The 25,153-nt window shown below is 42.4% G+C and overlaps 3 protein-coding genes across 14 annotated transcripts in view; 1 reads left to right on the forward strand and 2 right to left on the reverse strand.

Moving 5' to 3' along the window:
• mapk8ip3 (mitogen-activated protein kinase 8 interacting protein 3) overlaps positions 1 to 16,712 on the forward strand; it is a 32,741-nt gene extending 16,029 nt beyond the window's left edge. For 5 of the 11 annotated variants that reach the window (XM_055035309.1, XM_055035311.1, XM_055035315.1 and 2 more), the window contains 21 exons: positions 394 to 442; positions 654 to 805; positions 1,021 to 1,077; positions 1,156 to 1,323; positions 1,706 to 1,865; positions 3,594 to 3,644; positions 4,358 to 4,444; positions 4,895 to 5,044; positions 5,138 to 5,303; positions 5,415 to 5,612; positions 12,036 to 12,213; positions 12,304 to 12,423; positions 12,728 to 12,808; positions 12,942 to 13,009; positions 13,107 to 13,255; positions 13,363 to 13,534; positions 13,649 to 13,762; positions 14,135 to 14,173; positions 14,558 to 14,722; positions 15,231 to 15,377; positions 16,052 to 16,712. In XM_055035309.1, coding sequence (XP_054891284.1) covers positions 394 to 442; positions 654 to 805; positions 1,021 to 1,077; positions 1,156 to 1,323; positions 1,706 to 1,865; positions 3,594 to 3,644; positions 4,358 to 4,444; positions 4,895 to 5,044; positions 5,138 to 5,303; positions 5,415 to 5,612; positions 12,036 to 12,213; positions 12,304 to 12,423; positions 12,728 to 12,808; positions 12,942 to 13,009; positions 13,107 to 13,255; positions 13,363 to 13,534; positions 13,649 to 13,762; positions 14,135 to 14,173; positions 14,558 to 14,722; positions 15,231 to 15,377; positions 16,052 to 16,179 — 2,599 coding nt within the window. In that variant the 3' untranslated portion in view covers positions 16,180 to 16,712. The remainder of the gene's footprint in view (positions 1 to 393; positions 443 to 653; positions 806 to 1,020; positions 1,078 to 1,155; positions 1,324 to 1,705; positions 1,866 to 3,593; positions 3,645 to 4,357; positions 4,445 to 4,894; positions 5,045 to 5,137; positions 5,304 to 5,414; positions 5,613 to 12,035; positions 12,214 to 12,303; positions 12,424 to 12,727; positions 12,809 to 12,941; positions 13,010 to 13,106; positions 13,256 to 13,362; positions 13,535 to 13,648; positions 13,763 to 14,134; positions 14,174 to 14,557; positions 14,723 to 15,230; positions 15,378 to 16,051) is intronic. The other 6 variants (XM_055035312.1, XM_055035320.1, XM_055035317.1 and 3 more) reach the window with 3 other exon arrangements.
• Positions 16,713 to 17,778: 1,066 nt separating this feature from the next.
• Positions 17,779 to 21,412, reverse strand: nme3 (NME/NM23 nucleoside diphosphate kinase 3). Of its 2 annotated transcripts, none has more exons than XM_055035322.1 (5): positions 21,316 to 21,412; positions 19,621 to 19,751; positions 19,418 to 19,519; positions 19,227 to 19,339; positions 17,779 to 18,944 (listed from the first exon to the last, which is right to left on the reverse strand). In XM_055035322.1, exons 1-5 carry the CDS (start codon positions 21,359 to 21,361, stop codon positions 18,830 to 18,832), a joined length of 507 nt encoding a protein of 168 aa, XP_054891297.1. In that variant the 5' UTR covers positions 21,362 to 21,412; the 3' UTR covers positions 17,779 to 18,829. The 2 variants fall into 2 exon arrangements, with proteins under 2 accessions (XP_054891297.1, XP_054891296.1); XM_055035321.1 differs by lacking the exon at positions 21,316 to 21,412 and adding an exon at positions 20,821 to 21,298.
• Positions 21,413 to 21,915: 503 nt separating this feature from the next.
• On the reverse strand, positions 21,916 to 24,658 carry mrps34 (mitochondrial ribosomal protein S34). The gene is made up of 4 exons (XM_055034975.1): positions 24,515 to 24,658; positions 24,053 to 24,390; positions 23,303 to 23,345; positions 21,916 to 22,875 (listed from the first exon to the last, which is right to left on the reverse strand). Exons 2-4 carry the CDS (start codon positions 24,368 to 24,370, stop codon positions 22,577 to 22,579), a joined length of 660 nt encoding a protein of 219 aa, XP_054890950.1. The 5' UTR covers positions 24,371 to 24,390; positions 24,515 to 24,658; the 3' UTR covers positions 21,916 to 22,576.
• Positions 24,659 to 25,153: the final 495 nt, after the last annotated feature.

Raw genomic sequence — 25,153 nt, forward strand, 5'->3', positions numbered from 1 at the left:
GTTCATGTTTTGAGCAAAATTAACTTGACGCAGAAATTCAATGCTAATTGAAATGTCAAAGCTCCGCTGAACATTTACGTCATATGTCCTCGCATTTTCCAAAATAATCACATTTGCAGCATTCGTTTGATTTGTCTGATTTTTGTATCGAGGAAAGTTTCTTAAAATGAAACATTGAAGATGGATTTAAACGTTTAGGTCAAAGCTTAGATACAGGCAGATTTTAAAAAAGTGTTCACAACCTGAGAAAAGCTTAAAAGTGCGGATATTTATTTTTTTAAATAAACGAGTCAGTCGCAAGTCAGTCACTGCTCTCCTTATGCATTGCTATGGGCAATTAAATTACTTTTATTCTACGTAACTGAGTTGCTGTGTGTTGCTTTGTGACTTCAGGTTAAGAGCAGAAGCGTCTCGGGACTCCAAAGACGAAGTTGGCGATGACGTGAGTAAATCCTGTCCCACAAACCACGTTCAGTACCTCTATTATCATTGGCAGACACAAGGGAAAGAAAACAGAACTTCAAGTACTTGTGCGTCAATGATGTGTATTTAGCTGCGTAGGGTTTTGCACAATAAAAGACGAAAATCAGCTTCCATGAGTTCCTTTGGTTAAAATCGGTTCGTAAAAGTGTACTCTCCTTCTTTGTGGCCAGTTTTCGTCGCCCATGCAGGACGGGGACATGTCGATGACCCAGCGGCGCCGCTTCACTCGGGTGGAGATGGCCCGTGTGCTGATGGAGCGGAACCAGTACAAAGAGAGGCTGATGGAGCTGCAGGAGGCGGTGCGATGGACTGAGATGATCAGGTACTCATGAACAGATGCAACTTTTGACGAAAAATTAAGAACATCTCAAATATTTCTTCTTTTGTCTAAAAGAAAAACAAATCTGATTTGTTCTTCCATTGCCTTTTGTTTTTTCTAATTTCATCATATTTTGCTACTTTATGAAATCTCCTAATGCCGTTTTTCAACTGAACTATTTATTTGTATTATGAACTTACTCTCTTCTCTTCTCCCAGGGCTTCCAGGGAGAGTCCTCCCATCCAGGAGAAGAAGAAGTCCACCATCTGGCAGTTGTAAGCTTCAGCTTTTATTCTGCAATATTTACTGGAATAAAAAACGTAGATCATTTCATGACTCTCTCTGCCCCAAAGCTTTGCACGCCTCTTCAGCTCCTCGTCCAGCCCTCCGCCAGTCAAGCGACCTTACTCCAGCGTCAACATCCACTACAAGTCGCCCTCGCCGGCGTTCAACCAGCGGCGCAGTTACACCATGTGCCAGATTTCCACCTCCAACCGCACGCTGGAGTTCTTCCCTGAAGAGTGAGCGAAAGCAGCCAAAAGCAAACTTAATCCAGCCTGTCCTGCTGGTCTTACCCTGCAGCACGCCTGGATGCTCGCTCGCTTCTAGCAGCCTGCAGATCAGAGCGCTTTTGCTGTAGTTGGCTCCTTGTGACAAGAAGCAACTAATTACTGCAGCAGAAGAAGTATGCTCAACAATGCTGTTGGCATAAAGTTAAAAAAGACAGAGTTTCAGGACCAACAAACCACTAGCTAATGTTCCCTAACAGGAAATAGCAGCTTTGCTTCTGCTTCCTCTCTCCATCTTTTCTTCTTCTTCTCTGATTCTCGCCGCTGGCTGGCCAGGCTGCTAACGCTTCGCCTTCTGCTCTCTCTCTTCTCCCCCTGACCCCGTTGCTTCCAGACTGGCCAGTAACGGTGTTGCGTCTCTCCTCAGTGACTCGGCGCTGATGGCGCGCCGAGAGCAGCGGCGTGAGCAGTACAGGCAGGTGCGAGAGCACATGCGCCGTGACGACGGCATCATGCAGGCCTGTGGCTGGAGCGTGCCATCTCGCCTCAAGCAGGTGAAACGCACACACGGGGCTCTCCCCACCTTCATGGCTACGAGGCCTCCCAAGATTTAAAAGTCCAATCATTTCCTCATGTCTTAATTCCCCAAGAATTTCTTGTAATCATTTCAGATCCTGCATGATCAATAGTTCTTCATGTCTGCTGAAGTTTGGCTGTTTTTACTCTTATATTCAGTCAGTTCAATCTGCTGTTCATGACAGCAGATTGAACAGCGTGTCATCCAAAAATGAGAAAGGGCAACAAGTTTTTCCTCACAATGGGAAAAAACAAGAAAACATGCCATTAAAGTAAGGCAGGCGGATGTTGATCTTCACAAATCAGTCAGATTTATTTGCGAGTTTCTGCACATGGGCAATGAGGAGAATGAACCAAGAAATCTTGAAACCGGTTTGATCGCCTCAGTCCTCAGGTTTGGTTTTTATAGAAAACTTGCAGAGTGAGCAAGAGAGGACCTCAGCCTTTGTGCTAAGAGCAAAGATGTTATGGAGTCGTTCTCAGAGAAGACCAAATTAAGTTCCTCAACATGAGAAGAAGAAACATTCCTCTGACGATGGATCAAAACTAGACTGACAAAAAGTGAAAGAGCAGCCAATGACCTCAAGAAAACATGACGACCACAATAAAAGTTTACAGTAAAATTTTAATCCCAACCTAAAGGAAAACGGATAACGTAAGACTCTTGCACATGTAGAGCATCAACTGGCAGACATGAGAGACTTAAACTGGGAGCTAAACCTTCTTTGTAAACTTTATGAAGTGTAGGAATTATTTTTAAATACACGAGGATCTTAAAGTAACCTCATTTTTAAGGTCTAGTCTTCTTAAAGTTACTGTACAGGGACATAAAATCCCTGTACAGTAACTTTATGATCAGCTTAGATTTTTAAAAATTGTCCTGTCCTTGGAAATAAGAAGTTAGAAGTTATAATAGAAGTAGAACGCTGTGTAGCAAAACCAGGAAGGTTTTAAACCAGATGAAACGTTTCCTCTTTCAGGTCAGGAAAGGTTCTGTGGTCGAATCGGCTGAAAGGTCGCTCAGTGTGGAAGAACTCATAGAAACAACATAAAACACTCAGAATATGACACACAAATACATTCAGGGACAAATCTTACATTGAAATGTTTGAGCATATTGTCAACATAACGTTACGAAGAAAGAACATCGCGTGGGAATATTAGCGCCAAATGTCACGGCATCTGTCAAGAAGTCAAAGCTTTGTGTGGAATATGTTTTTCAGGTGAGCAATGACCCAAATGCCTTCAAATCTGAATCATAGTGGGTTAAATATAACAAAGTCAGCATTTAAGAGTTTCTATCACAGAGCCCTGATCTGATTCTGACCGAGTCGCATCAGTTCTGTCAGGAGGAATGGGCCAAAATCCCAGAAAATTGTTGTGAGAAACCTAAAAGGTTGAAACGAGTCTGACAGTTCAAAGGGCAAATCTGCCAAATCCTAAGCAAATATATACATTTTGAAAAAATCAGAATTAATCACTGAAAAAAGAAGAAAAAAAGTCATCCTAACTTACCTAAAACTGAAAGATTAAGTCTGATTAATGTGAGATAAGTAAAAAAAAAAAAAAGGTTTGTCACAGAGTGAATATAAATGTCTGGCTTCAAGTGTATCTTGAAGTGTTGCTGGCAGAGCGAGGCTGTAAAAAGGCCGACGCCGCCCGCGGTGTGTTAGGAGGCAGGTGGCTCTAACTCTGGTCTCCTGCAGACTGGCGGTCAGACGGACGGCGCTAAGGACAGCCCGCTGAAGAGACAACAGGCAAGTGAGACCGACAGAGAGCCAGCATGCGCCTCCGTGGCTTCCCCCGCCTGTCCTTAACCTCCCATCTGAATCTCTGACCCTCTCAGAAGCTGATAGGAAAAGACATTTTTTTTAAATTAAAAAAACAATAAATCACAAATGTAGGATTTGTGATCAAGCGAACTTCCAGAAATGCATGAAATTTAGCGATAACGTTTTATTTGTAGGCATGATGTGGTTGGATATTTGCTACAAGACTTTCTTACCCCTTGCAGCCTTTTCACCTTTGACCTCTGTCTGTCTCAACCTGCCCTACTTTACACACTTCTTAACAACTCTGCTTTATCTTGGTGTTTTTCCTTAAAAAAAAAAAAGAGCAACTAATGCACTTTATAGCGATGAGACTGTGGCGTTTTGTTTCTCAATTTTTAGCTGTTCTGGGCTTCTATAGAATAAACATTTAATTGCTGCTCAAATCCGTCCCTGGCTTTGACGCACAGCAGATTCATATTGTCACATATGTGGCTTAGACTTTAATATTTTGTAGCTTCACCATTACAGCTAGAGGCGGAGACAAAAAGATGAATAGCGTGGGTATATAAACGGTGCTTTTTGCTTTATATGTATATATATTTTTTTGTCAGTGCTCAGGGGATTTCGAGATGCTACAAGCAAACCGAAACATATAACTCACTGCCTGTCTCCTGACAACCCATCACTTTTTCCTGCAGACCAATGAGAAAGAGGATAACCGCATGAAGAATGTGCCTGTTCCGGTGTACTGTCGCCCTCTGGTGGAGAAAGACCCCAACAGGAAGGTGAGAGGATTTCACTGAAATGAGCTCAGTGGGTACATATGCTCAAAGAATGCTTTATTTACTTTTTTCATCTGTTTTTGTTCTCACCTTAAAGATGAAAATGTTGTATGAGAAGTGTTTGATTATTTGGAAGCCTCACTATTTACTCGGAGTGTGTTATTAAAATACTTAAACAGCTGACTTCATCTCAACGCTGGTCACAAAACTAAAAAAGTCAATCAAATCCAGGTTTAGTTTGGTTTAGTTATTTGTTTAGTTATTTATTTCAAACATATTCACATGCACAATTCAAATATAATATCGGTTTAGATGACTACTTGTTTGAAAAGGGGATAGAAGAATAAACTGGCCCATTTCTTTAATTTCTTACTGTTTCTGATCGCATCTTTAGACTGTGGAGGATTCAACGATGTTTTGCGCTCCGTTCTTCATTTGCATTTGTGCTTGTAGTTGTGGTGTGCCGCCGGAGTCGACCTGACGGGATGGAGAGTCAGCAGCCAGGAGGTGGCGCCGCCCAAAGCCCCATCAGGCGGCGGTGACCCCCTGCAGACTGAGGAGGACCGAGCGGACAAGAAGAACGCGTCACCTGAGAAGAGGAAGGTAGCCCTTATTTCCTCCATAATGAACCATTAGTGACCCTATTTTTTTTCTTACTTCAGCACCATTGTTTTTGTCTTTCCACCTCTGTCTCAGTCTAAGGAGCTCCAGGAGACAGACAGCATGAACAGTCGAGTGTGGATCCTCACCAGCACCCACTCTGCCAGCAAAGTGGTCATCATCGACGCCAACCAGCCTGGTTCTCTGGTTGACCAGTTCAATGTCTGCAATGCACACGTGCTCTGCATCTCCAGTGTGCCAGGTCAAACAGAAAGCACCACTTTATGCCTGATTGTGTTATATTTAAACATAAAAGTAAGTTTTTTTTATTTATTTATTTTTTGCTGCCCATGTGTATTTCTGGTTTCTCCAGCTGCCAGCGAGAGTGATTATCCAGCAGGAGAAATCGTGTTGGATCCCGGTGATGGAGGTGCAGGAGGAGGAGAAGACATGGGAGGTGTGGAGGGCATGTTGGCTGGCATCACGCTGGTTGGCTGTGCCACGAACTGCAGTGTTGCCCGCAGCAACTGCTCCTCACGTACAGACACACCCATCGTGGATAAAGGACAAGGTGGGCTCATCACTTGTCTTGCAAAAGTTTCCAAACTGCTTTAACTTTTCCTCATCCTGTCACTTTTCTTCCTCAAACTTTTGTTGTTTTTGTAATCCTGTATTTAACTCCATCCATCTTTGCATCAACTCTCATCAGCTTTTCCGACCACGCTGCGTTTGAAATGTGACAAGCGGTGTGAATATTTTTAGTGTTGCATTGTGCAGGAAATGAAACCGTGTGTCCGTGTAATGAAGAGGCCTTCATTACTGAATTAATTTATTCAATGTATTGTATCGCACTGTAAAAACATTTGCACTTTCTCACTATGCACTTTATTTAGCACTGCACTTTTAAAGTAGATCTATAAATTAATAACATTTTGCACTCAGGAAGTTTTAATTGTATTTATTGAGTATTTTAGGGATTGGTGTGTAGCCTTTGTTCTGGGCTCTGCACAGCTGCTCCTCATTGGCCAGTGGAGGTGGTTAACTGTGAAGAGAGGAGAATTGATACTCAGAGCAATGAGCTATTGGTGGATAAAACTAAATAAATGATGTGCATAATTTATTAGGTGTGGAATGTGCTAATATAGTGACTCACCTGTCTTTTTATGTGTCCTCTCAGAATGTTTGGACAAATATTGTCCTAAGGGGCTGGACAATGATATAGGTCCTGGGAGAGACCATTGAGAAAAATGGGAGAGGGGTGTATTGTTTTATGGTGTACTGTTTTATGGTGTTTTAGTAAGGGTAAGGATAAAACATAAAAAATATTTATAAAAAGGAAGTTGATGTGGTTGTAGTTAAATGTTTTTATTCAATTAAGGGGAACAGGGTAAAATGGGATTATCTTATGAATTTTCAGATTGTTTTAACTGTCACAGCTGGGACTATTTAAGATTGCAATTTTCACCTGTGAGAGATATTGAGACATTGAGATGTTTGTAAGACCAAGAGTGTGACATTGTTTGTGATGCTGGGAGGAATAAACCTGCTGTTCCACCTAAATTCTGCCTGATATCATCGATCTGCACTGAAAAATCCAGCCGTAAAAGGCCAACCTGTTACAGTGGTGTCAGAAGTGCGTCTATTCATGCCACAGTGCAAAGATGATGACCAGAGGTGGTAAAAAGCCAGGCCAAGAGGGAGAGCCTGATGAAGCAGCTGGAGCTTCCTCTGAAATGGAAACCATGGCAGCGACCAACCCTGAAGATAAGTTGGAGGAACTGGCGGTGTTGGTGAAATCCATTATGCGGTCTCAGGTGGCTAGAGACATGAAGATGGATAAAGATTTTTCCCGCCAGGAGCAGAGGTGGAAAAGTATGCAGCATCAGTTTCAACAAATGCAGCTGCAAGTGAATGCGGTACTGGAAAAACAGGATGAGTCAGACACACAGGATCAACCTTCAGCATCTGAAGCACCTGCAGAAGAATCAGATGGTAGTGATGTTCAGGTGGCTCATGGTTCCAGGTCCATAATTGAACCAAAATTTCTTCCCTTATCGACGGATGACGACATTGAGCATTTTCTGACGACGTTCGAGAGGATGGCCCAGGTGTGTCGTTGGTCCAGAGATGAGTGGGCGATTCGTCTGGTCCCTCTGTTGACCGGAAAGGCCCGCACAGCCTATGTTCTAATGGATATTGCTGACTCTCAGAACTATGATAAACTGAAAGAGGCAATTCTGGCAAAATATGAAATTACTGCTGATACTATCGACGCCGCTTCAGATGCCTAAAGATTGAATCAGGTGAGACGCCGCGTGAACTTTATGTTCGACTGAAAGACTTGTTTTCAAGATGGATCAAACCTGATAAATCTACTGTGCAAGAAATATCTGGGCAGATAATTCTGGAGCAGTTTTTAAGGATGGTTAATCCAGAATTGGAGGTCTGGATACGTGAGCGTGACCCGAAGACAGCAGAAGAAGCAGCTACGCTTGCAGAAGTCTTCAGATCAGCCAGGAGGGGGAGCTGGAGCACCTATGCTGGCCAAGAGACTCATTATGCCCAACCAAGTAAGTCCACTGGGGGTGAACAGGGCTCTGGTCTAAGTCAGGCTAGAAATGGTTCTAGTTTTAAGCAGTTCCCTTCCCATCGACCTGCTAAGGTTAAAAAGTCATTTCATAAGTCAGGTCAGGATATTAGATGTTACAACTGTAATGGTTTTGGCCATACGCAACATTTTTGTCCCGCCCTAAAATCAAAGCCATCACTGAGTGTTCAATTCCAAGAGCGGCTACTGAAGTTGAAAAAAGAAAAGCTTGTACGGCTTCGGTGCTAGTTAATGGGAAGAAAGAAGAAGCATTGCTTGATTCTGGGTGTTTCAGTTTAGTACATGCAAGCTTAATCCCAGATGAAAAGTTAAGTGAGGTGGGGGTTAAAATAAGCTGTATACATGGAGATGAGCATGTCTACCCTAGTGCAGAGGTGTATTTGACAGTGGGAGGTCAAACATACCTGGTACAAGTAGCTGTAGTTCCCTCTTTGCCATATTCAGTTATACTTGGTAATGATATTCCCACTCTCTTAGACCTTCTTCATCAGTCGGATTATGAGCCTCAAGTACTTACCAACAGAGATGCCCAGGTCCATGTTTCAAATCCGATGTACCAGAAATATTGAAACCATGTAATGTAGTCACAAGAGCTCAAAGTTCAAAGGCGATGTTGGAAGAACTCCCTTATTTTGGAGAGTCTCTGGAAACAGAGCAGGGAAAAACTAAAAAGTCAAAAGCTCAGAAAAGAAAAGAGAAGTTCAAAGGCTCAAATAATGAAGGAATAGAACAGCTGTCTAAGCCAAATAATATGTTTGAGTTTGACATTCCCTCAGATTTAGGTGCACTCCAGAGAGATGATCCTACTCTAAAACCTTGGTTTGAGAAAGCAACTAGGGAGGAGGAAACTCATCAGCGCCAGGTAGACTTCCGTGAAGATGCAGTTTACATTACTAAAGGAGGTATTTTGTATCAGAAGAAAGGACATTGTGAAGCATTAGCTCTTCCACAACAGTTTAGACACAAAGTTATGGAATTGGGTCATTCAATTCCGTGGGCAGGTCATATGGCTTTTTACAAAACACTGAACAGAATCAGTAGTCGTTTGTTTGGCCAGGAATGTATACCCAGATTTCAAAATTTTGTAGTTCCTGTGAAAATGTCAGTTGACTTCAGGCAAAGGAGTAGCAAGAGCCCAGCTACAACCTCTGCCCATTATTGACACTCCTTTTGAAAGGCTAGGCATGGATATTGTGGGCCCATTAGAAAGAAGCACTACAGGTCACCGTTACATATTGGTGATATGCGACTATGCTACACGGTATCCTGAAGCTTTTCCTCTTAGATCCATTAAGGCCCGACATGTTGCTAATTGTCTCCTGCAGCTCTTTTCTAGAGTAGGAATACCCCGAGAAATTCTCACAGATTGTGGGACAAACTTTTTGTCCAAACTGTTGCAGCAGGTTTACAAATTACTAGGGATTAAGGGACTTAAGACCACCCCTTACCACCCCCAAACGGACGGGCTAGTGGAGAGATACAATCAGACTCTTAAAAACATGCTACGCAAGTTTGTCTCCGACACAGGTGTCGACTGGGACCAGTGGCTGCCGTATCTGTTATTTGCTTACAGGGAGGTTCCACAAGTCTCCACAGGTTTTTCACCTTTTGAATTATTGTATGGACGTCAAGTGAGAGGTCCGCTGGATCTACTGAGAGACTGCTGGGAAGATGCGAAACCTGAGGGTGAAAACATTGCAGCATATGTCATTAACATGAGAGAGCGATTGCAGGAAATGACATCTTTTGCACAGGACAACATGAAAGCAGCTCAACAACATCAAAAGACATGGTACGATCAGAAGGCCAGAGACAGAGTCTTTTTGCCAGGACAGAAGGTTCTGTTACTGCTGCCTACCAGTGACAACAAGCTGCTGACAAAATGGCATGGACCATATGAGATCACCAAACAAGTGAGTAAAGTGGTTTATGAACTGTATATGCCGGAACGGATAAAGAAGCATCAAGCCTTTCATGTTAACTTGTTGAAGGAGTTCCACAGTCACCAAGAACCTGTGCATCAGGAGTTATTTGTGAGAGCGGTTGAGGATGAGGAGGTGACTGAAAAATTCTTTCCTACCAACATGTCTGACTGTGCTCTGGTTGATATTTCTCATCTGTCTCCAACTGAGCAGGAAGAAATCAAACCTCTCTTGGACCCTCAGCTCTTCAGAGAAGTTCCAGGATTTACATCACTGGTTAAACACAGGATTCAGGTGAAACAAGATGCACCGAGTCGTCAAAAGAGTTATCGCATTCCAGAGCGATTGGTTCCAGTGCTGGAAAAAGAAATAAAGTTGATGATGGATTTGGGTATCATTGAAGAGTCTAGTAGTGAGTGGTGCAGCCCAATTGTGCTGGTACCAAAGAAAGATGGATCTCTGAGATTTTGCATAGATTTCAGATATTTAAATGGTGTCTCTAACTTTGATCCATACCCAATGCCTAGAGTGGACGATCTACTGGAGAAAGTCGGTTCAGCAAGCTACATCACAACGTTGGATTTGTGTAAAGGCTACTGGCAAGTGGCTTTGGCACAAGAGGCAAGAGAACTGACGGCCTTCAAAACGCCTTTTGGTATGTACCAATTTAAAGTCATGCCATTTGGGCTCCAGGGGGCGCCAGCGACGTTTCAACGTTTAATGGATCAAGTGTTGAGAGATGTGTCAGAGTTTTCTGCAGCATATTTGGATGATGTTGTAGTGTATAGCCGGACATGGGAGGAGCATCTGATTCATCTGAAGGAGGTGCTACACCGCATCAGGCGGGCCGGACTGACAGTGAACCCACAGAAGTGTAAGGTTGCACAAAGAGAAGAGAAGTGGAGTACTTAGGTTTTGTTATTGGGTTTGGAAAAATAAAGCCACAAGTGGGGAAGATGGAAGCAATCCAGTCCTTTCCAGTTCCATCTACAAAGAAGAAGGTGAGAGGATTTCTGGGTTTGGTGGGCTGGTACCGGAAATTCATACCTTTGTTTGCAGAACGATCAGCTGTGCTGACGCAGCTAACAAGGAATGCAGCCCCCAACAAAGTGTGTTGGACAGAAGACTGTGAGAAGGCATTCAACGATCTCAAACAAGCAGTATGTACTCATCCAGTTTTACACACACCAGACTTTGCTAAACCATTCATCTTACAGACAGACGCCTCAGGAGTAGGGCTTGGAGCTGTCCTGCAACAAGAGGTGGACGGTGAGAGAAGACCCGTGGTGTTTCTGAGTCGGAAGCTGCTTGACCGAGAGACGAGATATTCGACAGTGGAAAAAGAGTGCTTGGCCATGAAGTGGGCTATTGAGGCTCTCAGGTATTATCTGTTAGGACGTCACTTCATCCTGGAGACTGACCATCGTGCTCTTCAGTGGTTGAGACGGATGAGGGATGCCAACGCTCGCATCGCTGGATGGTACTTGGCACTGCAGCCATTTGACTTTACAGTTCAGTACAAGCCAGGAAAGTCGAATGTGGTTGCTGACTGTTTATCCAGAGTCTCAGAGGACTGAGATACTGAGCTCTGAAAAGAGGAGGGAGGAAATGTAATGAAGAGGCCTTCATTACTGAATTAATTTATTCAATGTATTGTATCGCACTGTAAAAACATTTGCACTTTCTCACTATGCACTTTATTTAGCACTGCACTTTTAAAGTAGATCTATAAATTAATAACATTTTGCACTCAGGAAGTTTTAATTGTATTTATTGAGTATTTTAGGGATTGGTGTGTAGCCTTTGTTCTGGGCTCTGCACAGCTGCTCCTCATTGGCCAGTGGAGGTGGTTAACTGTGAAGAGAGGAGAATTGATACTCAGAGCAATGAGCTATTGGTGGATAAAACTAAATAAATGATGTGCATAATTTATTAGGTGTGGAATGTGCTAATATAGTGACTCACCTGTCTTTTTATGTGTCCTCTCAGAATGTTTGGACAAATATTGTCCTAAGGGGCTGGACAATGATATAGGTCCTGGGAGAGACCATTGAGAAAAAATGGGAGAGGGGTGTATTGTTTTATGGTGTACTGTTTTATGGTGTTTTAGTAAGGGTAAGGATAAACATAAAAAATATTTATAAAAAGGAAGTTGATGTGGTTGTAGTTAAATGTTTTTATTCAATTAAGGGGAACAGGGTAAAATGGGATTATCTTATGAATTTTCAGATTGTTTTAACTGTCACAGCTGGGACTATTTAAGATTGTAATTTTCACCTGTGAGAGAGATATTGAGACATTGAGATGTTTGTAAGACCAAGAGTGTGACATTGTTTGTGATGCTGGGAGGAATAAACCTGCTGTTCCACCTAAATTCTGCCTGATATCATCGATCTGCACTGAAAAATCCAGCCGTAAAAGGCCAACCTGTTACAGTCCGCATTTCTCTGCTGTTTGTCTGCAGCCCCCACTGCTCCCGTCACGAACGGGAAGATTCACCCGGCCCAGTCGGCCGAGGAAGCCACAGAGGCCACGGAGGTTTCTGAATCCACAGCCAGCCACCCGGAGATGGGGTCCGGGCGCCCGGGGCCCTTCACCGAGCACGTCTTCACCGATCCCCAGCCCCGTCCGCCAGATGATCGGTAGGAAGTCAAAAGCTGCACGTGCACAGACCGAGCCGTGGAAACAATAAGCGCACTGGCTGAGGCTTCGAATGGTGTCTGTCCACTCAGGAGCGCGGGCCAGTCCAAAGAGGAGTTGTCTCAGCCCGCAGAGTCTGAGGAAGGAGGGGAAGAACCCAAGAACTACACCAGCGTGGCCCCCACCATGTGGCTCGGGGCGCAGAATGGCTGGTGAGCAAATCTACTTCTTATGAGGTTTTATTTTTCAACAATTCAAATAAAGCTTCATGTTTTGTTATATGAAATAAAATAATCAAATAAAACTAGAAGTTAGATTGTAAACTTCCTGATGTGCTTTGATGAAAGGAAAATATAACAAGTCATAAAATTATGTGTATGAAGATAGGGAAAAAAGTCAACACTGACTTAAATAGATTAGGTTTGAACATGCAATTTTTTCAAAGTTAAACAGAAATAGCAGAAACAAGAAAGAGAAGCTGTTTTCTCGTTGCTGATCTGCTTCTTTCCCTCCAAGGCTTTATGTCCACTCTGCCGTCGGAAACTGGAAGAAGTGTCTCCACTCCATCAAACTCAAAGACTCGGTTCTCAGTCTGGTGTAAGTCAAACATCCCTCCACGTCCTTTTTATTGAAGCCACATGTCATTTCGTTGGACAGCTGCGCTCTGAATTCAGCGTCTCTCTCTCTCCCTCCAGTCGTTCAGCAGTTTCCGTCTGCTGTCTCTTTTCAGGCACGTGAAAGGTCGTGTGCTGGTCGCCCTCGCTGACGGGACGCTCGCCATATTCCACCGATCAGAAGGTGTTTGCACCTTGACTGTTGCTTCATGTTGGTGTGACTGCCTCCAGATGCTTTCGTCTGTTGCGGTGGCATCGCTTCACTGTGTCTTTGTCCCCAGACGGCCTGTGGGACCTGTCCAACTATCACCTCATGGACCTCGGCCGGCCTCATCACTCCATCCGCTGCATGGCGGTCGTCCACGATAAGGTCTGGTGCGGCTACAAGAACAAGATTCACGTCATTCAGCCCAAAAGCATGCAAATCGAGGTGAGTTACACAACCGAATCCAACATTTAGCTTCGGTTTTTCCTCATGGTTCATCGGCTTCCGCTGCTATTGATTCTCTCCGTGTCCCTTTCTCTGCTGCTTCGTAGAAATCGTTCGATGCCCACCCCCGGAGGGAGAGCCAGGTGCGGCAGCTGGCCTGGATCGGTGACGGCGTGTGGGTCTCGATCCGGTTGGACTCCACCCTGCGTCTGTACCACGCGCACACGCACCAGCACCTCCAGGATGTGGACATTGAGCCATACGTCAGCAAAATGTTGGGTGAGTTCGAGCTCGGTTAATCCCGGCTCATGGAGATTTTACGCAGTTAGTTATCGTCGCAGGGGTGTTTGATGTTGAGCTTTGACACGCCGTCCACTGGGTTCTGGGTTAAAGGTACCGGCAAGCTGGGCTTCTCGTTTGTGCGGATCACGGCCCTGCTGATTGGTGGAAACCGTCTCTGGGTGGGGACAGGAAACGGCGTGATCATCTCCATCCCGCTGACAGAGAGTAAGTGTGACAGAAAGTGACGCGCAGCATCATAAAGAAATTTGGTTTTTGAAATTGATTTAAAGTTGATGGCTTTATCTTGAAATTATTTCAAATTATTTAATAATTGCTTAGAAAGTTAGTTTGCATTTAATTGCACTACAAAACAGAAAATATGAAGAAAAAAAATCATTCCGTAAACTGGTGCTTTGGATTATTATTTTACAAAAATCTAAAAAAACTCCCACCGACCTTCCCCGCTCTTCTCCAAGCATCTTCTCCCTCCTCCGTCTTTCCTCTCTCCTGGACCTCCTTCTCCCAGTCCAGGTCGTAACTTTTTTCTGTTGCTTTCCTCTTTCTCTCCCCTCTCTCCTCTTCTCGTTCCCCCCAAAGCGGTGGTTCTTCACCGGGGACAGCTGCTGGGGTTGAGGGGTAAGTGGGAGCGCTCCCTCCCTTCCTCCTGCTGCGGTGATCTAACTGTTCTCACCCAGTCAACCCTTCATATTTCCCTGCAGACCTCCATTATTCTACATGCTTTTTTGTTGGTGGTATACTTTCAGCAGTCTTGTGTTTTATCACTGTTGAGAAACCCTAAAAGTTCTTCAATAATTTTTAGTGTCACATTTCACTGATTAGTTCCAGTTTTTGTTGTTGTTTTTATTTATATCTTCTCTGCGTAACACATTTGTTGCATGCAAGATCTTTATCATTTTATTTTGGGGTTTAAAGTGTGTATTTTTGCACGTGTGATTTTTAGTGCGAGCCTTCCTGTTTGCCCTCTCACCAATATTCTCTCTCTCTCTCTTTCTCCATCAGCCAATAAAGTGTCTCCTACGTCCTCCGGCGGCGTGATCCATGTGTACGGCGATGACAGCTCTGAGAAGAGCACCGGCAGCTTCATCCCCTACTGCTCCATGGCCCAAGCGCAGCTGTGTTTCCATGGACACCGTGATGCTGTCAAGTTCTTCGTATCCGTACCGGGTAAATATAAATCGCGGCTTCACATTTAGATTAATAAATCGCTTTTTGTACCGCCTTCAAGTGACTGTTTTGCTCATGAGATGTGAAAGAGATGTCAACACAGTATAAAATGAATCTTGGTATTAAAGCATCCCTCCACCACAGAGAGCTTCATTTTAAATGATTAGGTTTTTAGATTGTTAAGATAGATTGAGCAAGTTTAAAAGACTGACCTAAATGCCTTAATGTCATTTGCACAGAATTGATAGCTTTTATGTTGACAATAGCATACAAGTGTCTTAAACCTCAAAAGCAACACATCGAAAACAAGGCAGGGCCCAGATTATAGTCATGAGGAACAAGAATCCTCAATACTACCATATTTTAAGCCCCCCATCAAAGGACAACTCAATTTTGATAGTTTTAATTAGATTTAAAATACAGATTGTGACTTTTTCCCAGGCTGTCCTATATGTGCAATTTAAATTTCCAAATTTAAATTTTATTTATTTATTTCTTTTTTGCACAGGTAATGTTTTGGCCACCTTAAACGGCAGCGTACTGGACAGTCCATCCGAAGGTCAGAGCACCGCAGCGCCCACAGAGACGGAGGCGCAGAGCGTTCAGAACGTGCTGGTGCTGAGCGGAGGAGAGGGCTACATCGACTTCCGCATCGGTGGGCAGTGACTCTCACAAACCTTCACTCGAACAAAAATCATTCAACTCGCTGTTTTCTTAATAAAACACATACATGGTGTTAGCTACTATGTCACTTTTCTAATAACATTTTATTATAGTCGACCTTTTTGGGTAACACTTTATTTGAAGGGGTGTGAATAAGACTGTCATAATACTGTCATAACCATGATGTAACACCTGTGTTGGATGCAAAGGAGTTTTTGTGAACTGTTGTCATAAAGTGTCATTTGTTAAATAATGACACTTTTAATGCAAAGTTGACACTTTTAATGGACTTTCAGTGGAAATATTAATCGAACTTTGCATTAAAAGTGTCAGTGTTTACCAAAAAATACAAAGTTGGCCATTTTAATGCCCTTTCGATGCAACTTTTAAAGACACTTTGCATTAAAAGCGTCATAATTTACCCAATGACACTTCATGACAACATTCATACACGTTTATTATGACTTCTTCATGTTCATAACAGGTGTTATGTTTATGAGTGTCATGTCAGTCTTATGCACCACCCTTCAAATAAAGTGTTACCCATTTCTGTGCGCTAATGCCACTTGTCATATGTAAGCCAATTAACTGCCCAAAGAGGTGTTTTATTCTCATCAAATATAGCAACAATTGTGTCCTGATCCATGTTTTTATTTTTCCCTGCAGGTGATGGGGAGGATGATGAGACGGAGGAAGGCGACAGCGGCGGTGGGACTTCGCAGATGAAACCTGCGTTGAGCAAAGCTGAGCGAAGCCACATCATCGTCTGGCAGGTGTCCTACGTGCCGGAGTGACGCCTAAATTTGCTCGAGCAGCACACCTGAACATCTTACTGATGAAGTCTCCCTCTTTCCTCGCCCGCCCCCAGAAGCTTCAAGCCACTGAAACTTTGTAATTATTCCCCGGTCATGTAAAAGTTCCCTTCTGGCTCTGAAAAAGAATAAACCCTTCAAGCTGCGCATCTTTCCTTGCAACTATTAAACCCCCTGCCACCCCACCACCTTTTAACTTTAATGCCTTGTAAGTACCGACTTTGACCTAGTTATCTGCTTGCCATCCTGTGTCTGTCCCACACAGGGCATTGTAACCGTCATCATAAGCCTTGTAACTACCTCCCTCCTCTGTAACCATTGAATACTCGCCCTGTAAGCACACCTTATCTCTGATATCCAGTCTCGGTTGCATCGGGCCCAGAGCTCCTAATAATTTTCGCCATTAAGTTCGTTACCTAAACTTAAATCTAAAAACAAAAAACAAGAAAGGAGAGCCACAAATACAGCAATGTGACGGGAGATGAAGTTGCATTTTCAAAAAAAAAAACAGTAAATATTATCGTTCTTATGTAATGATATGAGCTAAAGTAAAAATACATTTGGTCCCAGTGAAAGTAAATGTTGAATAAGTTGAGAAATTACATCTCTTTTCCCCCTTGAAATGATTTACAGACTTTTTAGGTCCTGATTGAAAACATGCAGCGCCTTGAAAAACTATTCTTACTCGTTGAGCCCTTCTACATCTTGTCATGTTACAACCATAAATGTGATTTGTTGAAATTTTACATGATAAAAGCAACAAATTAAATTAAAGGTCTCAGAATAAAATGGGAGTCAATGCAAATCCACAGCAAACATTTAGGATTTTATAATTAGTAACTCGTTTATCCTCTCATCCTTCTTGTGTCCAGCGCTAGTCTGTCCCTGTCTGTGCTAACAAAAGCGTACCCACGTTTTCACTGTGGGTACGGTGCTTTCAGGGTGACACGCAACATTAGTTCACCACAAAACAGCTGTAATTTTGTAAAGAAAATTGAATACACACAGGTGAATTTTGTTTACTAATTAAGTGGTGTTTTTTAGAATTTTTATCATAGATTATCAGAGTAAAAGGTGCTAAATACAAGTATATGCCTCTCATTTCAATCACATTAAAGTTTATGGATGTAACGTGACAAAATGCGGAACAGTTAGTAATTTTTCAAGGCACGGACAAGCTCAGTGAGATTAATATGTGGTGCGGCCGCGGCAGTCCAAGACAGGTGAAAGGTCAGACCATTTCCACATCCACTCAGACTGGTAGTTGAATATTTCAAACCTTCGGTTCCTAAGATTTCCCTCTTTGATTGGCTTTGGATCGGATGCTTTGGTGTGAAGCAAGTAAACAGTGGCATGGTGTTATTTTATGTACAGGGATAACTGTAAATGTCCAGACGCACTGAAGCCCATCCTCCTTGTTCAGTATGGAAACTCGTGCATTGATCTCTATCTGTGGATTAAATATTAAAACATATTTGTGTGCCGAAAGCAATCATCTTGAGTGTGTTCTGGGTTTGTTTTGTTTGCATCAAAGGAGAATGCAACAAGTACAAAGCAAAAAACGTCTCAGAAAGATTCAACTTGTCTTTTTTTTTTTTATTATTCAAGTGTTAAAAATGAACTTGCTCCATTTTTATTGCAGTGTTATGACAGGCTACAAACTGAGCCTGGCATAAAAGTACAAAAGCAGTAACAATAGCTGTTCAAAAGCTTTAAACTTTACATTCAAGTACTTCCACATGATCATCTTTACACCCATAGAGGACCTGGAAAACGTGACACAAATGAAAAGAGGCTATTTTTATGTTTTAATAAATATCAATTCTCCGTTTTTAAATCATGTAATGATTTCAAATGCATTGTCTTCATAATTGCAGTTTCTTATTGTGACAAGTTATCCGTATAGCTTGAAAACTAAAAACATTACTGATCCTAACTATTTCAGTCTATTTAGTGCAACTTTGTTTTGCTAAAGAGGCAGTGTTATGTGCCATTTCTTTTAGCACAATCAAGTAACTATGTTACCTTCAGTTGTTATAAAAGATTCTATATATCAAATGTGGCTTAAGATAAATTTGACGTTATAATTTAATGCTTTGAAATTGGGTCTCTGTCTCTTTAAGATACTCCGCATTTCAAGAAGTCACAACCGTGCTCCATGCTTAACAACGTCTTTACCAGCGTTGCACAGAGAAGCTGCTGGTATATTGAGCTCAGCAGGTGTGCAGTTCCACCAGGTGTCTGCTAATTGCTACTGGCTAGTCTGAAGGAGCTAAGCAAGAAGCTCTGTAATGCTCTGAAAGTTGGAAATTGCAGCTCCGAAGAGGAGCTTTGTCATCAGTGCTGGCGCTCAGTCCCGTCACAGCTGAATGGTTAAAGGATTTCTCAAGTATGTGTGACAGGATCAAAGCAACACACCAGGTACGTTTTCATAACATCATAACATGATGCAAAGCTCAAAAAAGTCAATTTTACATAATACTGCCCCTTTACGTTTACTCCATCAAAAATGTAAACCAAGAAAATGATGCAGGAAAGCAGAGATTACCTTTCTTTGCTACAAACTACTGAAGCTAAAAAGAAAAAGTTAACAGAGGTTTGATCTTTTAAAGCTGCAGAAGGTCTGTAAACGTCAGTAGATCCAGTTGTTGTTGGTGCTCTCCCAGCGGTGGAGCTCGTTCTGACGGAACCAGAGACAGATTTCCTTCTGGGCGCTCTCCACCGAGTCGCTGCCGTGGATCACATTCCTGAAAACAAAGAGTGAAAGTTGCTCCTCCGATTATCATCCCGACGCAAAACGAACGAGTACTTTCTGAAAACACGACAATGTAAAAAAAAGTCATACAATCGATCTTTTTATAACCAACAACATATCTTCACGATGACGTTAAAGAATTTCTAATTCAATGGTTCCTACCCTGCAGTTTATTCTTACCCAGTATAACTAGAAAACATGTTTGCATGTTTCCACGGACAAAAGACTGAGATTAGACCTGTAACATGCGCGGTAAGGTGATGACATGACTTACTTGCCCACTTCCACACAGAAATCTCCCCGGATGGTTCCCGGCAGTGAGTCTGCGGGATTGGTCTCGCCCAGCATCTTGCGAGCGGTCTTCACAACATCCATACCCTGCCACACCTACACAAAAAACAGGAGGCTTTTGAACACAACCCCACACGTCAGAACGTTGCTGAGAAGCCTGTTGAGGAAACCCACCATTGCAACAACCGGTCCAGAACTCATGTAGCTTATTAGGGTGCTGTAGAAAGGCTTGTTCCTCAGCTCCCAGTAGTGTTCGCTCAGCAGCTCCTCAGACGCCTGGTGTGCACATGCAACCAAGATAAACACATTCATTTACCAGACTGCATCTCTGATCCACTGCGCTAACCCTCCGCAGCATTCGAACCACAAGTGCATACCTTTATAAGCTTAAGAGCAACAAGTTTGAAGCCTCTCTTCTCAAAGCGACGCACTATTTCTCCCACCAGTTTCCGCTGCACACCGTCCGGCTTCACGGCGATGAAGGTGCGTTCGTTCACCCCCGTCCAGCCTGAAACGGCACGAGGGGAACTGTTTAACTTGAGCACAGCATGCGCTTGAAGCCAACAACACAGGAAACCAAACGTATCAAACTCAAACTAGCCTCCCAAACTTGACGCTGAATTTCTGGCAAACATATAAAAGATGTCAATAGAATAGAAAACTTTATTGTTTCTCAAGATGGAAATACAGTTGCAGGGTTTCCCCCAGGAAACCTGCTAAGCTCGGTGCTCCGAGCACTAGGGCAGTCATCCAGCCACCTGCCATGTTTTTAAGTTAAATAATGTTTAAAAATTGACAGAAAATTTGACTTGATAACTATACATTATTGGAAGACTGGAAGATAAGTTAATACCAAAACATCAATTATAAAGTCCTCAAATTAGCAATCATTAAAAAAACAAAAAACTAAAATAAATCAACATTGCAAAGCCTGGTGGGGGGGCACAAGTAAAGTCTGGTGGCCCACCAGGCTTATAATATTGTACATTGTGGGAAACCCTGAATTGGATTATCAAGTAAATCTGTATCAGTAAACAGTCATTGTCTGTTACTTGATTTTAATTTTGCTCTTTGCTTAATGATTCTCTATATAAAAAACCCCTTCGCTGAATATGGTGTTAATGACCTATTATACAAAGGTGAAACTATAAAATATGACTATATAAAGTGGTTCTAGAATATCTGAAGGCAACTGGTTGCATGCATATCAATAATTTTTAGTCAAACAAATAAATAAACCAAGCATCTAACAAAAAAAAAAACAATCAGATTTGGGGTCGGCACTGACAGATCCTGCTTTGGTATTATCTTCCATTGATGAGCATCGCCCCCTAGTGGACACCTATAAAAATGCTGACATCCACAATTTGAAATTCAACTTACATCTCGATTAGCTTTATGCAAACTGTTTGTATTCCAGTATTTTTATACGCAACAGCATCTCTGTGGTGGCAGCCGGACTTAAAACAAAGTACCTGCAGCAGGTGCCCAAAGATCAGCACTTCGACATCATTTTAAGCCACAACCCCGCAATCCCCGCAGTCCCCGCAGTCCAAACCAGACGTTTGGAACCTCACCGGTTTCATCAACCCGCGCCTGTTTGGGCACCAGATCTTCCAGTTCCTGCAGATCTCGCTGTGACCTCTTTGTCGGCCTCATTGTGGGGACTCTGTCTGCAGCAGCCTATCAGATCCCACAGTCTGCGCACGAGCACAAATCTTCCCAATAAGCAGCGCGCGAACCCCTGAGCTAATAATAGGATGATGAATCAACTTTTCAGACAATGAGGAGCGGAGCGCATGAGCCACGCTGCGCGCTGAGAGAACACTTTAGTTAGTTAGTAATAATTCATTAGTTCGGGTTGGTTTAGTCTGAACTAATGCAGCGCTCCAGTTAAAGTTAGAAAGCTTCTTAACTCCACTGGACCCGGTATAAGTGCTGCCTTCGGCTAGCCGAGGAGGCGACTCTGACCCGCCAGCATCTCCTGGAAACTGGAAAATATCACCCGGTGAAACTCAAGAGCGAGGCTCGGAGAACCACCAGCCAGCGACTGAAACACAGGCAACACCAACCTGACTGGAAGACGTGGGCAAAAAAGGACAGAAACAGGCAGATCATTGTCGGTGCAGGACGGAGCGCACTGAGGTCTGGGAGAATGCAGGAAGGAGGGTGGAGAGCGACGTCACGTTGCCAAGGAATGCTCCAAAGCGCGAGCCTGTATGGCAAGCCCATAAATATTTAATAGGTACACTAAGCTTTCTGCAATGCAAAGATCCGTCAATTTGAGATTTCTTCTACAATTTAGAACCATTTCTAGTTTTCTGCAGATCCCTCGCTTGCCAAACCACAATAATAGAGGCTCCTAATTTGTTAGTTGATTAAAAAAATTCAATCGCGCCTTTCAATCAAAACATGCGGCAGTCATGACAATCATTCATAAATATTAAATATCTTCAATATAAAACTAAATTACTTGAACTTAAAACTTCCCTCTGCTGCCTCCACAACTGGCTGACAGTAGAAGCTTCTGAGTTAGAAGATGTGAAGGTGCATGTTCAGAACAGATCTTGTATTAGATTAGAATAAGAGAAGTGTTTAACCAGTGTTTGTGTGTATCTGTATAGTTCATAGACTGTACATAAATCCCTATAGAAAAGAACTCCAGATGCCACTGAAGGTCTACTTCTTTCAAATTTTTATTTCATTTTTACAGAGCTCAGCGCCCATCTAGCCACAGCACTTAACAGAAAACGTATTTTGTTGAAATCATCACTCCAATGTTTCTCAAAACATGAGTCAAAAGGACATGTAAAAAAAAGATTTTTAATATTTATCAGCATAATTTTTAATTCATCCTGTATATTGTCTATTTTTATTGATCTTTTTTTTGTTGTTTATACTTGAAGTTTAAAACAAATAGGATTTTGTACATTTGCTGTATTAAAAGCATAAATGAATGGTGTAGTGATTAGATTTAAATCATGTTCTGGTCAAACTGTTCTGTTCTGTAGAACTGCTTTTATCTGAAATGCACACAGCTGGACTTTTTTTTTAAAAGTTATCTTTGTGCAATGTACTGCAACTGACAGCCACAGTCTTCTTACATTTTGCACAGGATTCAAACCTGGAACCTTCTTGCTGCAGGGGAACAATATAAACAGCAGCAAATGACTTTAATGAAGAAAACAAACCATTGAAGGAGCCGGTTCGATCCCGCTTTTAATATTTAGCACATACAAACATACACAGTTCTCTATGAGATTATAAAGAAACCTTATTTGAGTCCAGTACTCAACAGCGGCTCAAACGAATCCTTGAAAACGCCGCTCTGGTTTACACCGCTGTCCCCTCTTTCTTCCGATTCTCTTCTTCCTGTCTGCGGAAATAGTCTTTGTTGAACACCACATTCCTCTGTAAGGGCAAGGCCGGCTCCTCTGTCACCGTCCTGCCTGCAGCTCTCCCACGCTGTGCCAGTATCATGGCGCGGAGCAGGGGAGGGTAAGGGACGTAGCGCACTGGAGGCTCCGGGAGGGGCTGGAAGTCCTTGAACTGCTGCTCCATGTCTTTGGGAATCAGGCGCCAGTCGTGGTACATCACCTTCTCCACCTCCTTCACCTCTTTTTCCTGTTTGCCTAACAAGTAACATTTTGTATAGAGTAGTTATGATTTTTAATATGTACTTTGTGCATCTTTAGCACAACAAGAAGACATTTGAATAATTTCTACTCATTTTAAATATTTTTATTGGTTTTGTCACTTTACAGCCACAAACAGTTTTTTCCCCATGGTGCAACAACACTACATTCTAGGTTTTAAGTTTTTTTTTTTTTTACAAAGACATCTTAGCATCCTATTATGATACCCCTAAATACAATCCAGAACAATGACTTTTCTGCAAACATGACAGTGCCTGACTGGCATGTGGTTTGTTTCTAGTGTAAAGAATGTGAAGGTCTCAGATATTTGTTAAAGAACAGTAGGAAACAGAATCTTGATGCAAAAAGATTTGTATCCAGGCTCCTTATAAAAAAGAAAAAGCTCAATAGAGACTACGATTACCTTTATATGTGAGGATTCCCCATGCTTTGCCATGATCCATGTTCTATAAAAGTATAGAGAACAGATGCTTTATTGCCAGGACATTTACAAGTTTGGATTTTTTCCCCAAAACAAACATTTTTGTTTCATATTGATCTGCAAACTCAACACTCAACAGCATTCATGCAAAGGATTGGAATACTGGCCTTAGCTTAGACACATTTCATCACTTTTATGGAGATATTTTTAGCATTGTTTCATAATGATTAACCATTAATTAGTCTACTATACCCCCAGCACTAGAAAACTTTTTTTTTTATTAGAGAAAAACAATCTCACGTGGCTATCGAAATCAACTGGGCTGAAGCTTCTGGACAATAAAACGCGAAGTGTAATGTCTTACAACAGTATATGTCCTGTTTGTTCTAAATCAAAGCTGAAAATGACTGACTGGAAGCTGCACTAGTATTTTATTCATATGCATACTTCCTCCTTTGAGTCTTCACATTTAGATAGGATGTCTATTGCATATTAACCATTTCTTTTAAAGTATATATACATTGTATGCATTTGTTACAGAAAAGCTCCTTTTTAGCTTCAACTAACGAAAAGCATGAGGTTTCTGTAAAAAGTCAGATTAGAATACTCAGCCTTTATGTTTGTGATGGTAGGAGAGAAAAGGCCTGAAGAACTGAAATGAATCATGTATAAACAAATAAAAGCAAGACAGCTTCACAGGTGGAGAGTGTCCAGCGCTGTCCTCCAGCTCACCTCAGCTGTGTAGTCCACTTTGACCTTGGTAATCTGCCAGTAGCTGGGCTCTGGGTGATCCTCCAACCAGGACTTACGGGTGAACATGCGGCCGACTCCGAACAGCCTCATCCCCGCCAGCAGGGAGAAGAGGCGGCTCTCCCTGCGGATGTCTTGCCAGGCCAACACGGGCAGCATCTTCCCAGTGAGAGGCCGCCTCATGCTCTGGTAGTCCAGGGCGTACTTCTGGGACTCCTTCGGCCGAGACTTCAGCTCTCGGTACGCCCGGATCTTCCGAGCCATTTCTGCGATGAGACGGAGTCGCTTCTTTTTCGCCATGACTGCAAGTGGACAAAACCCTGAGGACGAAAACTGTGGTTACGTAGTTACCTGGTTGGGGCGGAAATTGTGTAAGCGGAGCAGATCTCTGTGCTACAAACACATTAAAATTACTAATAATAAGAGTCAATAAACGGTAACCACCTGGTATGAAAACCCAGATTATCTACTAATTATACAATATATTTGTTTCAATGCCTGAAAATGTCCAATTAACTCCTAGTTGACCTCAGTGTGCAAAGCACGCATTTTCCGCACACACGGTCCGTTAATAAATAAGACCCTGAAAGAACTGCGATTGCACTTTGGTTCCGCAGCAGAGAAATTCTGTTTCCACATACTAACTAGTACCCGTACAAATACTAACAAGTCTTATTACTATTTATGTGTAAATTTGATTGCATAGGTTATACTTTTACATAAAGTAGACAACGGATAACATAAGTACTCTAAATTATTCAAAAAGAAAGCTTTGTAGTTGAGAAGTATAAATGTCTTCCGAATTTATCCCAATGAGTGTTTTTTTGTTGTTGTTTGTATAATTTGTTCCCTTTAACGAAAAGAGTAAGCTAAGTTAACTGGACTTCATTACCTGAAATAATAATTAGAAAAATATATTTTATGCACTTCCAGGACAGATTATGGAAAAAGAAAGAAACAGAACATTTGCTGAATCTCTTCAATCAAAATAACAGTGTTGGCTAAAACCCTTTTCAATTTAAGCAACTTTCTCATTATAACAACCTGGTATAATGTCACCTGCCGACATCCATTTCTGCATGA

This window comes from Poeciliopsis prolifica, unplaced genomic scaffold, assembly GCF_027474105.1.
Source record: "Poeciliopsis prolifica strain line A6 unplaced genomic scaffold, Auburn_PproV2 SCAFFOLD010, whole genome shotgun sequence".
Lineage (NCBI taxonomy): Eukaryota > Metazoa > Chordata > Actinopteri > Cyprinodontiformes > Poeciliidae > Poeciliopsis > Poeciliopsis prolifica.